The sequence below is a fragment of the Lonchura striata genome, chromosome 6, assembly GCF_046129695.1.
Source record: "Lonchura striata isolate bLonStr1 chromosome 6, bLonStr1.mat, whole genome shotgun sequence".
In the NCBI taxonomy this organism is placed as follows: domain Eukaryota; kingdom Metazoa; phylum Chordata; class Aves; order Passeriformes; family Estrildidae; genus Lonchura; species Lonchura striata.
This window is the reverse complement of record NC_134608.1, coordinates 15,694,803-15,709,287: the sequence shown is the minus strand read 5'-3', so window position 1 is coordinate 15,709,287 and position 14,485 is coordinate 15,694,803. Positions and strand designations below refer to the sequence as shown.

General features: G+C 42.2%; 1 protein-coding gene across 2 annotated transcripts in view; it reads right to left on the bottom strand.

Moving 5' to 3' along the window:
- Positions 1 to 328: 328 nt before the first annotated feature.
- BTBD7 (BTB domain containing 7) overlaps positions 329 to 14,485 on the bottom strand; it is a 49,623-nt gene continuing 35,466 nt past the window's right edge. The window contains exons 6-12 of one of the 2 annotated variants that reach the window (XM_021541315.2): positions 14,030 to 14,190; positions 13,593 to 13,736; positions 13,251 to 13,364; positions 11,581 to 11,770; positions 8,088 to 8,266; positions 7,014 to 7,442; positions 329 to 5,216 (exon numbers count right to left, since the gene is read on the bottom strand). In XM_021541315.2, the coding sequence (XP_021396990.1) occupies positions 4,401 to 5,216; positions 7,014 to 7,442; positions 8,088 to 8,266; positions 11,581 to 11,770; positions 13,251 to 13,364; positions 13,593 to 13,736; positions 14,030 to 14,190 (2,033 nt within the window). In that variant the 3' untranslated portion in view covers positions 329 to 4,400. The remainder of the gene's footprint in view (positions 5,217 to 7,013; positions 7,443 to 8,087; positions 8,267 to 11,580; positions 11,771 to 13,250; positions 13,365 to 13,592; positions 13,737 to 14,029; positions 14,191 to 14,485) is intronic. The other variant, XM_021541316.3, reaches the window with a different exon arrangement.

Sequence of the window (14,485 nt, the reverse complement as noted above, 5' to 3'; positions counted from 1 at the left end):
CCCAGCTCTGAGCAGCCCTATTGCCCGTCACAAGGCATGGCCTCAGTCACTCAGGCTCCAGCCAGAGCTCACAGAACTACTTTACTGAAATGCTGTTCACTTTCATTAACTGCCTGATCAGAGTGGCTAATTTCAAATCCTTTTACACTGGCTGATACCATGTCTTTGGCGTTCACAGCATTATCGTGCCCCTTTTTCCCCGAGCCTTTTCACTTTATTGCTGGGCTCCTTTCCCCCGGGCCTGGTCACTGCAGCCTGGAGTGAGCAGGGCAGGGTGCTGGGTGCAGCCAGGCAGCAGCAGCTCAGGGAAAGCAGCCACACAACCACCTTCTATACAAGCCATTTATTTGAAATGCCAACTATACGTAGGATAAAGTCAGTGTTACATGCTTCTCAGCAACAGTAGAAAAATAGAACCAGTGAAAACCTTTTTACAACTGTAATGGTACTCAAAAGAGAAATGTATTGTTTTACAATGCATCACACAAGACTAGAATTCAAGTTTGGAGGTACCTAAATAAAAATACTATTTTTTTAAAAAAACACTATGTACAATTGAAGCGTAAACAAGTTTTACAAAGTACTGGTTATGCAGGTTGTAGAAAAAACACTTGCATAGGACATGAAGTCAGTTTAAGAAAGTTTTCTGAGCCTTTAGCATTGAAGGCACTTGACTTTATACCAGTAACAACACAAGGACAAGAAACAAATTCTTAACACTGCCGAGGGCAGGGCTGCCTTCTGGCAGTACAGGTAATTACAGCAACCCCAAATGCGGTTTTACAAGTTTCCCTCTGAGCTGTTCCCTGCATCCAGCAGGGCTCAGCACCACCTCTTACCATAGAAACATAGAATTATTAGAACAGTGCCTCAAACAGCATTAGTGTTCTTTCAAAAAAACAAAAACCCATACAAAACACCCAAACCCCCTTGTCCCCCTGCTCTCCCAAACCCAAACCAAAGAAACCCCTAAAGACATACATCTGGGACCAAAACCCAAGGCTTACAAGTACAGGTGGCCACAGCCTTAATTTTCGTAAGTGAAAATCCTTAAGAACAGGAAAATACAACATGAAACTGCCAATCAACACAGCAGTTACTAATACACAACTACAATAATTCTGTGGAACAACAAAACATTTCAAAGGAAGAATGTTTTAGGAATTAAGTTATTCATCCATATATTAAGGAAAAGAGGACGGGTTTGGGGAAAGGGGAATAAGACCTTTTTGCATGTTGCTCACTAAATGCAAGTCTGAGCTCTCTTTAATAGAACAAGGAGCATGAGTCTCCTTCATTCAAAAAAACGTTTATATCTCTATCCTCAAGCAAAATAATCTGTCATTTCCATCTAATTTATAGAGGGAAAAGGTGTCAATTTCCAGCCTAATCAGAAAGTGCTTCATGTAAACAAGGAGCTTCTGCACCAAAGTTTCAGTAGACAGAGAACAAGGAGTAGCAGGTAGCACAGGTATGTGTGGTGTGCAAGTGAGATGTAGGATGAACACTGGCTTCTGAATCATCTGCCATGAAAAATGGTCTCACCCTGCTGCACATCCCAAGTAGGATATCATGCTCCGGACTACAAAAATAAAATTCCAGTAATTCAAGAAATCCTTCTTTTCCACTTCAAACCAGCTGCCATTAGCTGCCATCTTCTTCCCAATTCAAAACATGTAAGTGAAAACAGATTGTCTACATGGCCTGATTGTCTTTGTGGCCTCAGAAGGACTTGCCTGTCATTCTGCATCTACTTTTGAAGATGTTATTCATACTCTTTTTTAATAATGCACAGCTCCTGAGACTTCAGAAACAATTTTGTATTCTAAAACACAGACATGTCCTCCCCAGAGGCATTTCTCACCAGCTTATCCAAAGCCAAAGCATTTAATGATTTCCCTCAAACCATAACCTCAAAACTTTTCATCAGCCACACCCCCCCCCCCTATATTTCAAGCTTTAAAATTCTATCTATAGATCTCAGTCCCACCTCTGCCCAAGTACACAGTGCCACATCAAACCATGATAATCAAAATAGTTTTCCTGAAGTACATCTATCAGTTTTAGGCAAAAATACTGAGAATAATAAATTTTCTGAGGGCAGCTGTGATTTTTTAGTAGTTAAACTGCCAGCACATACATTATAAAAGTCCAGGGAGTTTCAGGGTTCTTGTGTGTGCTGAAAGTTACTGGTTCTACTGAGCTGGTCTCATGCTGGTGAGGATGAGACCTTTGTGTGCAGTTAGAGCTATGCAGTCAGACAGCACTGTGCTCAAATTTTCAGGAGGAACCCAACAAGCCTCAGCCCCTTAACCTGCAGCAGCACTATCCCCCCACTGACAACTTCTTGCATTTAACAGTGTCCTACACCACTCCCATGGAAATCCCACAGATGGGTGATGAAGCCAGGACCACCCAGTGCCTTGACTATGGGCAAAAAACAAGATTAAAAAAGCTGACAGAGAAAAAAAAAAAATCTCCCCTCACCCACAAGACACATCACCTGCAGAGTTTAGGCAAGTTTCTGCTCCAGCCCTACACCATGCTTTCCATGGCTGCACCCCAAAAGGAGCACCTGCAGAACCACTGTGGAAGCAGGTCTATAGATGTGTCTGCAGGAGATGCAGTTTATTGGTTCAAAGACCAATATCTTAATTCATCTAGAAGCTATCTCGTAGTTTGGAAATGCAGTATTCAATATATTTCAGTAACATTGTGTTGCTACCAGGCCCTCCATACTTTAATGAAATATATTAGGTAAGAATTTGCCATCAACTAAAACCAAAAGTAAAGTTACAGCAAGATTTCTGTTGAACAGTATTAAGCACTTTGAGCTGCAGGAAACAATTCAATCTAATCTTAAAGCAGTCCTTAGGTCACACCTGGGACTATAGTTTTCTGCTATAGGGAAACTTATTACAGAAACTGCATTTAGCCCCCCACCAAACAGGACCTTACCAGCAATCAGTACTCTGCAGTGGCATCAGATCCCTATCTTGGATGCAATGGATTTGTTGTTAGAACTGCACCATGAGTATTAAGGATGTACTTCATAATTGTAACCCTTCCCCTGGTGCTCTGCTGAACCCTGCCCCAGTGGCAGGAGCCAATCCAGATCAGCATCTTTCCCTCCTCTCATCCTGTTATCAGGGGAATCTCATTTCTGTGCTTTCAAAAAGCAAATCAGGCAATGGAGGTGTAGTTTAAGAGCGACAGAGCTTCACACGTGTTGCTGAAGCAGTGACTCTCACTTGGATTCTGCTCACAGAACAGCTGCCCTTGGGGGCCAGGTGAGGCCAGGTAAGAACGCTGTCACTGAGAGTGAAGCCCTTTTGTAAGCACAGGCAGGAGAAAGCAAGGCCAGGGGCTGTCGCCTCGGCACCGCCGGGGAGGGAAACCCTCCCACGTGTTCAGGCAACAACGAAGGCTCCGTGCCTCATCTTCCTGACACTCCACGAGTTAGCAGGAATCCGCTCATCTGGTCTTCGCCTACCCACGGATGAGCAGCTGGAAGAACAAGTAATTACTGTAATTTTTACAGTATTTCTAGATTTAATTCTAAATGGGCAAATCAGCAATTCTAGTCTGTCTAGTAAGTGCTTCCTGCTTCCAGGTGATCATGGAGTCCTCCACGGTCACAGCCAAAACAAAAGTAAACAGACTCATACTGTTATATTCCAGTGAATTTCACAGGAACTTGGATTCCTAAATATCCCTCTGGATTTTTAAAACCTCAAATATAATTTTTGAAGTGGGTTTGCTATGCATACAAAGATAAGACCAGCTGGCAGATCTTTTCAAACAAAATATTAGATTGGATTCTTGCCATAGTCGTAAAAATCAGGAAGATTTCAATCCAACCAAACAAACAAAAAAATCCAACTAAAAATGTAGGTTTTTTGATGTGCTGTTCTTTGGAATTCCTATAATTAAAAAATAAACGCACTGTTATTATCTCATAAGAAAATACATTTCATAATGTGCAAACCAATGCACATAGAGAATCAGCATGTGAAAGGGTAAATGCAAAAGTATGAAAATACAGTCCTTTAAATGTGACATTAAAGTTTAACATATTAGTACAAAACTAATACACTAAAATAGATGTACAGGTGCAAAAGGCTACCAGGTTGTAGAAAAAAGGTACCAGTTTCTGTTTTTTTAAAAGGCTTAATTAAATCTGCTCCAAAAAAAATTGCAACAAAATAAACCCAGAAGCAGCATTAAAACCAAACTGATAACATGCTGTCTCTAAAAAAGCAATGTATGTACAAAACAAGTGAGCAAAACTGAACTTTTCTGCTGGCATGAAAGAATTTCTCTGACAGAAGTCAGGCCAAAAGTTGCAAGGAATGGGATGTTTACAACTCTTAGGCACAGAGAAATAGTGGAGGTTGCTTTCATAGGGCAGATTTTTTGTACAGGAAGTCTGGTTTGTTTGGAGACCTCCTTCCTCTGCTTACTCCATCTTCCCTTTCCAAATCTGCATTTCTCTGTGCTCCGTGTTCCAATGGCTCATCATCTGCCAGTCTCCTACTGGGTCTCTCTTCTGGCACATCAGAGTTGTATGCAGAGAGTGAAGGTCTGTTGGAGGTCAGCCCATAGGTTAAATCTGTTTCCATTTTTGCTCTTCCCCTGACGTGAACAGGGCCATTCCCAGCATTTTCCTGGGTAGCCAGTGCCAAGTCCAGTCGCTGGGGAGGCTGTTCTAAGACATCGAGGTGTATTGGCTCGTTCTTTTGCCTGTGTTGATGCCCATCTTGTGAGAGCAGGTACTCCCTCCTAGAATCCTCTTGCTTTTTAGGAGATATCTGGGAAGGTAGATAGGCTGACTTTAAGCCACTTGGTGATGCCTTATTGTGGCTGTACAAATCTGGGCCAAAATAAATGCCTTGTGAAGGTGAAGAACTGTGCCTGTTGGGTGCTGGAGTAGAGGGTCTGCATGCAGCATTAGAGAAGTCATAGAAGTCAGGATATTCCTGCGGGTTTTCTCGAGCATCCATTTTTTGCTCTATTGCATGTTTTTTCCGAGAAGTAGGCATGTGTCTGTTCTGAATGCATGAAATGTGCTGGGGTGGGCCAGGCCCTACCTCTGTAACCGCCTGGCTTAGCTCCGTGTCCACCGTGAGCTCTGGTAATCTTCTGTCTTTCAAAGACATTGCTGACACACCCATTGCGATGTCTGGCATCAGTTCATTTAGCAGGGGCTGAGTACACTGGAAAAGAAAAGAAATTGGTCCATGGAAACAAAGACAAGAGCTAAACATAAACTGTATTTAGGATAGTTTTTGTAATTCAAAAAGGCATTTTCTTAATCTACTTTAGTCTCGCCAACTTCAGCCTGCAAGTTTCCTGCACTATTTAAAGAACACATCCATCCACCAACCTTCACCTTCCTGCTTCTTTCCTTCATGAAGGTGTTGTGTTACAGTTACAGCTCCTCTTAAATGCATCTTGCCTTTAACATGCAGTAAAGGACACTGTACTGCTGAACTTCTTAAAGGTAGGCTTTAAGCTTTTAAACCATTTACAATTATCAATCCAAACAAGGTACTTGGTGCAGAGGCTAACAAATGGTTTGTCACAGCACACAGTTCTGGTGCAGGGAAGCCACAACACACATGTGTCATCTCTACAGACACAACCCTTCTGCTTCCCCATTTTAAAGTAAGTAAACTGCAAATGTGTATGCAGGACAGCCTCAGGACTTGGGGGAGCATCAGTTACAGGGCTCACTAGGATCCACAGAATATGTGGAAGCTGCTGCAATGGCATTCTTCTCACCTACCCCATGCTTGCCTCAGTGCAGAATTGTTCATATTACAGCCTTCCAGAGAGAAGAGTGAGAATTTCTACTTGCACATATAATTTCTCATTAAAGCAACTTTAGTAAACATTGATTAACAGTAACTCACAAATTGCAGAAAGAATACAGAACAAAAATATCACCTATAGTAAGCCTATGCTCCCCCTTGCATTACTTATGGACATGTTCTAGCAGAAATAGCTCCAATATGAAAAAGGTTACTATATAGTTTCCTTAGGGAAGTCTGTCTTGAGCAAAGGAGAGTGACATGCTATGAATCCCACCTCTGACCAAACAATGGCACACATTTCTAATGTTTCACACATTTCTAGTGCCCCAACTATGCACTGACAGTTTTTCACTGCAGAAATAAATTATTAAATTCTTCATTCAGCACTTCCTGTATTTCATAAAGCTATGTCTTTACTGGATATCTTATAGTCCATTGGCTTTATTGCATCATATTGTAGCTCAGCAACTATAATGACTGCTTTTAAATGCCATAACAAAGTCCTTTGTATCAGCAAATACCAATTTCTGCTTGTCAATTCCTTTTCAAATATTTCTCAGCTGTAAAGCTTTCATACTCTTCAACATGTATAAAGGCAACCTGTTTACTTCAGACCACTTACCTGTAAATAGCCAAAATATCCCCACTACTTCTACCTGTGAATTACACTGTGCAGTCCACTACTGAAGTTGGCTTATGCTTTATTTTAGTGTAGAGCAAACTACATTTGCTACACAAGGGGCAGCTGAGGTCACTTGGTCTCTTCAGCCTAGAGGAGACTGAGGGGAGACCCCTCTGCAGTTACAACTACCTGTGAGAGGAAGAGGAGACACTGATCTCTCTTGTGACCAGTGACAGGACTGAAAGGACCTTCACCCACAGGGTGGCTGGACACTGAAACAGACCCTGTGGCTCTCTTCCAACTCAGGATATTCTGTGAGTCTACAATTTCAGAAGATTCCTGAGTGCCATTTGCCCCTCCAATTAAGCTCCTGCCCTGGAATGTTCATTCTCCCAGGGATTAGGGCACGCCTTTGAGATGGAGAATGCTGACAGTTCGGCAGAAAAACCTCCTAACCAACAAAGACACTGATTTTATTTAACAAAGCCAAGTTACCTCATCATAAGCATTCTCTCCAGTTCCTTCGATGAGGTACTTTGAGAAATAGGCAAAAGAGGAGAAATCCCAACACTTACTACTTGTTTCTCAGCTGCCATCACTGCCGCTGCCGCCGCCACCGTCTGGCGCCCCAGAGCCGCGGTGTTGGTGCAGTCGGGAGGCGCCGCCTTGGCGCCGGGCAGGTAAACGGGAGGGGCAGCCTTGGGGGCGGTCCGCGAGTGGAACAGCGAGTGGTTGCAGGGGTAAGAAAAGGAACGGGAGGGATGTTGACTTGGCACCCTTTGTTTCCAGCCCACTTTGAACTGGTTGTGAATAGGAGTTGCTGGTGGGTGGTATGGAGGTGGAGGAGGGGGCAGTGGTGGATGGAAGGCCACGAAAGAGTCCAGTTCTGTAAACATGGTTTCTGCAGTGGGAGTGCTGTTGACGCGACATCGTCCAGACTGCCTCACTGTCAGCAGTGGGCTTTCATCCCCAAATCGCTCATCGGGAAAGAATTTGTGAGGATTCTGCAAAAGCAAAATACCCAGCATGTTACAAGACAAAGTAGGAAGACATCTAGAAAAACGTCCCCAACTAATACTCTCGGAAACATGCTAATACTGTAACTGCCTGCCTGTGCTATGTACAAGCTCACCAACACTCAAGGTGACTACAGCTACCATGCAAAATGGATTAGTGTTTTTTTAAAATAAGGCAAGAAGCATCACATTCACTGTAAGTTGACCAACAAATACATGTGCTTTAGCACCAGTGTATAAACAGAAGAGGGATTTTCAGTTTCCCAGTCCCGACACTATGCAGACCTACAGCATAAGCTACCACTTTTTCTCCTCTCTGTTTTAAGAATAAATAATAATCTAGGTTTCATGTTATAGTTCCACTGTTCTCATCCACTCTCTCTTAAGCAGTTTTATTTTGTCCCCAAAATTTGTGTCAATAAGAGCCTCTTGAATGGCAATAACTCTTGAGGAAACTATTTATGCATTGCACTTACAGCTTTATAAAATCACATACATAAAACGCAACTGGCATTTGCACCTAGACAGTCATGCAGGCATTTCAAAGCACTTGTGTGTATACACAGCAAGTATTCTCTACTGCAGAGAACACAATCAAGGCCCTTGATGTTCTCACACAGCCATCCTTCACACCTGCAGGAGCTCGGCAGCAGCGTCAGAAAGCCCGAATTCCCGCAGCACACGGATCTGGATCTCGTAACTGACGGTGGCGCCTTCCCCGCAGTTCAGCGCGTAGGCTCGCTGCACCTGCTCCGTGTGGCGCAGCTCCTGCAGCCGCCTGATCATCTCTTTCACAACCAGGAGATTGGGAACTGCAGGGATAACAGAGAGCGGGCTGGGCATAAGAGAGAGTCCTTTTTTTCCAACTCTAAGACAGTAAGTTTGATTGCAATGGTTGGATTGATTCAGAAGGAGCAAAATCTAACATCAGGCTGCCTTGGCTTCTGTTTTTTTTTAAGAAGCATTCTGCCAAAACTTTTTAACTTACACATGTTCCATGGAGCATCATTAAGCCACATGGGATAACACACATAATACAAATGATAAAAACATACACCACTTCTCCAGCTTCTGCTAGAATGAGCCACAAATACAGCTTTCTTTGTAAACCCCTTATGATGTAGGAATTCCATGATTTGAAGGTGGAGGCAGGATATCTTAAATAACAACTGAATGTTCCCTATTGAATTACACGGGCCAAAAATTCATTGATTTTTTTTTGGCATATACTTCATACTTCTAAAGCAGTTCTATAATCAAAAGACCATAACACCAGTATGTAACTAGAGAAAGGGCATTTTACAAAAGTTACATGAACTGTAAGCCAACAAAAACCTGTTAAAATTATGTTGTTTTATGCAGTCACATTGAAATAATTTTTTAAAAACCATTCCAAAAGAAAGTCATGTATAATTTTGGGTATTTAGCCTGTTGCAAAACTTTCTCATGCCACTTCTTACTGCTGTTTGATGATGAATTATATTTCTCTGTGGTGTTTCTGTCCTAAGGAAAATGTGCATATAAACAGAGAAGACAAATCCAGATCTCTGAGTGTGTAAGTTCTGGTCCTTTACCAGCTTTACAAGTGTTTTATATATTACCATGACCAGATGTCTGTAATGAAAGCTCATAAAAATTAAACGGATCATACAGCAAGAACAGTGTGAAAAGACATTTGCATTACAGAGAAGGAGAAACACCACACAATTACGACTGGTCCCAATTTCACAAAATTTACATCAGCACATGAAAAAGTATATGTGTGCAAAATATTCCCTCCTTCAATGGAGTTCCTGTACTGAGAGGGGGGAAGGAACCCATTATAACCAGTCTTCAAGGCTTGTAAATAAGTCCTCTACCCTCCACACACTTAAATTCTTCTGAAAAAGCCTGATTTAGCAGCCAGATGTTTAGCTACAGCCAGCATTTTGCTAATACTTAAAAAAGAGGATCTAAGAGAAGTCTGAAGCAGTTCTCCAAGCTAGTAGGCATAAAAATGATAGGTTTTCATTAAAAATACTGTCTTCTCAAACCCTGGTTTGGTTTGGGTTTTTTTTTTTACTTTTATTCATGTGAAACACATGGAAGAAAGATCATGTATATAAAAAAATATAGTTATCTCAGCTGCAAGATTTCTAATTCAGACTGAAACTGGAAAATGCATAAAGAAGGCCAACCACTTGCAGAACCTGGCCTCAAGTTAGAGCAGGCTTCAGCTGAACTCATTTTACAATAGTGCTGCAGGAAGAGCACTAAAACACACTGCCAGCAGGTTTGTGCAAATCGAGTCCTCAGGCAGAGGGTCCAAGGAGAAGGCAGGGACAGGCAGGGAGCACCAGGCTGTGAAGCACCCTCTGCTCTGAGCCTGGCCCAAGGGCGCAGAAGCGATGCTGCCCAGCTCTCCCCTGGTGCTCCCTCTGTGCTTCAGGATGGATTCCTGTACAAGTCAGAGGTTGGGACAGGCTTTAATCTCCTCACACTAACTGGGCCCTACCTACCCATTCTAGCAAAAAGGCACTGGCAAACCAATCAATTCTTTTGCTTAATTACAGGACTGAGCAAAGCAGACAGTTGCCAGGACACAATTCCTGCACTCCAACTACTGGCCAGGCTCAGAGCCCATTTCTGTGTTCCAATCAAGGGACTGACAATAATTCCTGCCTATTAAATTGTACAGAACCAAGATGCAGGGGAGTTTCAGATTGGTCAAAATGTGTCTCATGCTTGCCAACAGAGGCAGTTTTTTCAAGAACATGAGAACTTTAGCAAAACACTGAAGACCTCTGAGAACCTGCTGCCTTTCTCAAATTCTTTGGAAATTAGAACTGAGCAAAGTGTTATCAAAGTCCTATCTTAAATGAAATAGTTTATATTCAATTCATGCTAAGTATATTTACACTTTTCTGGGGAGGGAAGTCTAAGTACTATAATGCACTGCTGAGATGCCACAGTTTTGCTGAGAGCTAAAGATTTCTAAAGAAACAATTGGTACTTTTATCAAATTTTTCAAACAGAAATTTTCAGAAGCTCATTTTCAGCTTTATCAAGTTTCTTCCCAGACTACAAGAAGCAAACAGATCAAAACTGCTCTACATTTTTTCCTAGAAATCTTATAACTAGTGTTTCTAATCTTCCTAACACTTCAAATTAAATTCTCCACCAATTTCAATCCATTACTTTGGTCCTGGGTCTAGCATCTGTAAGAATAGTTTATCTATTTCCTCTCAACACAGCTGACTGAAGAGATACGTAATTGATATACAAAGAGCTTATAAAATGGGGAATGCCATAGGCACAGTATTTTCTGTCACTGAATTAAAATTTAATCTTGGTCGTTTAGCTATTTAATCCTGCCCTCCAAAACATCCACTGACCCTGCCAACTTGCCATCAATTGCAAGTTTTGCCAGTGTTTTCTCTATGCACACTGAGTATTAATGGGACAGGGGAAAGACAGGAAGAGTTAGATGCTTTAGAACTCCACTAGATAAATTCTTCCAGTCTGACACCAAAAGATCATATGCATAAATGACAAAATACATTTAGTATCTATTTTCCTGGCTTGCCTACGGGGAATATCACACCAATCACCCTGAAGTCAAGAGAGGCCATATTTACATGAGCCAATAAAAGGTACTCTGACACATTCTTCCACAAGGAATTAAGTTGGTTTGGCTTCAAAGCTAAAGTAGATTTGGTAAATTGAAGTGAATGTGTTTTGAGTTCTCATTTCCAGTACTTTTCTGGCATACTGAGTTCAGCTGATTTCCTTACAAGTTATGTTCTCTGGCTTTTGATTTTTGAAAGAAATTTTCCAGATTCGCAGATCTTACCTATATTGGACAATTGGTTTGTAGAAAACTGAGAACCCTATAGAAAATTCTGAGAATAGAGAGCCAGGCTCTAGCAAGTGTTCTACTTGTTTAACCAGTCCAAGGGTTTTGTTTACTCTGCCATTCAAAACCAGTTAATGTCTTTAGGACAGACCAAAGCAGAAGGACTACTCCTGGTGCAGAACTGCTCTCCAAGGAAATGATGGAGTTCAATAACTGACACTCACTCCCCGCAGGCCCAAGCACCCACACACTCCCAGGAGCTCACGGCACGGGAAGCCATCAGCAGCTCACCTGGGATCTCGTTGGCTATGACTGAGGGAGGACTGGTCTGGTTGGTGCTGACTTGCTGGTGGGTGATGACGTGGCAGCACTGCGGCACCGCGTTGTTCACCATGTACAGCGTGTCGGGCACGTTGGACATGCGCACCATCCGCAGGCGGACCAGGTCGGTTTGCTCCACCATCATCTCGTCCAGCACCGACTGCAACGACAGCACCAGAGCCTCGTGAAGGCACTGCACACACCCACTGCCACTGCTGCCAGCACAGCCCCAGCGACACAAGTCCACTATGTCTGCACCACAGTGACTTTGTCAGGTCACACACAACATCAGCATTAACATCAGCATTTTCTATTCCGTTTTCCAGTCATGATCATAGCTGAGTCTGAGCTAAGAGCAGGCAGGAGAATAGTCTGGGAAGGATGCTTTCTTTACCCTGTCAGATTAGAACTGACCTACTCGAAACCAGACCCTCTGGACTTAAGAAAATTCCTGCCTATGAGTCTCAGCTTTCTGTGCCATTGAGTAGAAGGCACCAGCCTGAAAACTAAATGTTTTCCTCAGACATCTAAAGAACAGAAAAAGATTTATGCCTACCCTTTGAAGATTCTTACTTAAGATCAAATGAATTTATTTCAAAAAATGGGAGACTAGCACAGGAGTTAAAAAAAAAAAAAAATCACTCATTCACAATTTTTTTATTTCACAATATTTAAACTATCTATAGGAGGACTAAAGTTACCAGAGACTATGTATGAGAGTCCTCCCTCTAAGGTTAAAAAGCCTTAAAATTATTTAAAAATATTAACAGCATAATATGAAACCAGTACTAACAAGCAGGGATTCTGATGGGGGTATGGGGGTTGTAAGAATTACTTTGGATAAATACTAAACCACTCCCATAGCGTATACCTGAAAACTAAGATTAAAAGCTTTTATCACATTTTTGTTAGTTTTAGCAATCCAAGATCCAAAGAGAACATTTTACCAGCTAATCCTCCTTTGCTATTTTAGTGCCACTTGGTGCTCTCTAACTGCTGTGCCCAAATGCAAAGCAGTTTTATTTCTTGCCTTCCCTCAAAGAGGCTATTAATAACATCTTATATCTTTAAAAAACATTTTCTCTCCTAGGCACAGGGTAAAAGCTCCACATTCACCCGAGCAGATGTCAGAGTCTGTAGGTGATGTGGATGTACACAGCTTCATCTAATCCTCTTGTTCTGTTGTCACCTGCACTGCTGGGACTCATAAGCTCTCAAGTCAAGTCAGAGCCACCTGAAGTGGTGGCATTGGTCAGTAACACAAAAGACTCCCATTCTGTCCAACAGAATGTGGCACATTCCTGTCCCACACAGCACCATCTCCACCCTGCCACCAAACATCACCACCAGAGATCCTACAAGATCTTCAGCTTGACAGTGCTCATGCAAGAAATTAAACAGGGAAGCGACTGCTTGAGAGGGAAACAAATTCATTCAAATTTGACACAGGATATATATTCCATTTTGCGGAGGATCACAAGATTTTGGGTATGTTCTGATTTAAACAAGATGATGAAACATCAGTCCTCTGCCGAGTGGAATAGCAGTTCTCCACCCAGCTGTGGTGGGAGCTGGGGAGCCTGAAAGAGCTGGCACCAAGGTTGCTGACTAGCTGCAGACTGGGACTCTCAGGCTCTCACCTTGCCATCCGCCTGCCAGGAGGGCTGCCGAGGAGCTGGGCCGGCAAACTGGCTGGAAACCAGGGAGGTTTCCCTCAGAACGCTGCTTTGTTTCCGGTGGAATTTCATCAAGATCTGTCTCGCAAACATTTCAATTTCGACAAAAAAAAATTTTGTTGAAATTTTTCTGACCAGTTCTAGAGACTTGAGCCTGATGATCAATCTTGTAAGTCTTGTTAAACTGAAAATGTTAGTATTTTAGGCCAGTACATGTAAAAAGACAAAACATCCCAAAATCTTTCCCTCTTTACAGAACCCCCTGATGACTCCAATTGGAGAACAGTCAAGTGTTGCTGATATTACCTTAGCCTCCTCCACATATGGTGAGAACAGTCTTGGCCGCACATATATTCCAGCATTTTTTTGCCGCAGCCAGGCATTTGACTTTCCACCTTCTGATGTTGGCAGCATGTCTGAAGGAGGAGTACTAATCAGGCCTCTCTTCATCTTTAAGAATCAAGAAAGAGTTTTTTAAATATTAATATGGTAAAAATTTGCAATAAATGCATTCTTTACACTGAATCTTTACACCACTGATTTTTTTTTAGCCTTTTGATAGATTTAAAGGACACAAAACCTAACCAGAAAAGGTCTTACACATCTATTACTCTCAATGATAACATTTTAGAAGTTAATCCTTAAAATAAACAAACAAAACTAACACCCACCAAAGCAAAAAAACCCTCACACCTGAACACTGTAACTTGCAGAGATGTATTTGTATGAGACTACTGACTTACTGCATCACTCAGTACTTCACTATTCATGGGTAAGATGTGCTCAATGCGGACAAAAGGTAAAAGTGGAGACAGGATCTCCCTCAGCTCTTCAATGTCAAGATCTCTCCTCTTCACACCTCTTTTATTCACACTGTGAGCAGTACCACTGAGTAAATTAGGCTCTGTGGGAAGGAACAAGACATGCTAAGTTTGTATCAGAAAATTTAAAGAGGATAGCGGGAGGCACAGGGCTTATCTTACAGGGTAGGTTAAAGAAAAGGGAGGAAAATTCTCATTCTATATCAGTAGGGCTCATCAGCACTATTCCACAAAACTAACAACCCAACATGGCACAGGGTGGTGGCTTAATCAAAGGTTGGACTACATGATCCTGGAGGTCTTTTCCAACCTAAATGATTCTATGATTCTACCCCATGCCTTAAAATCTTAGATGAAGCATCCACAGACAGGTTCAGT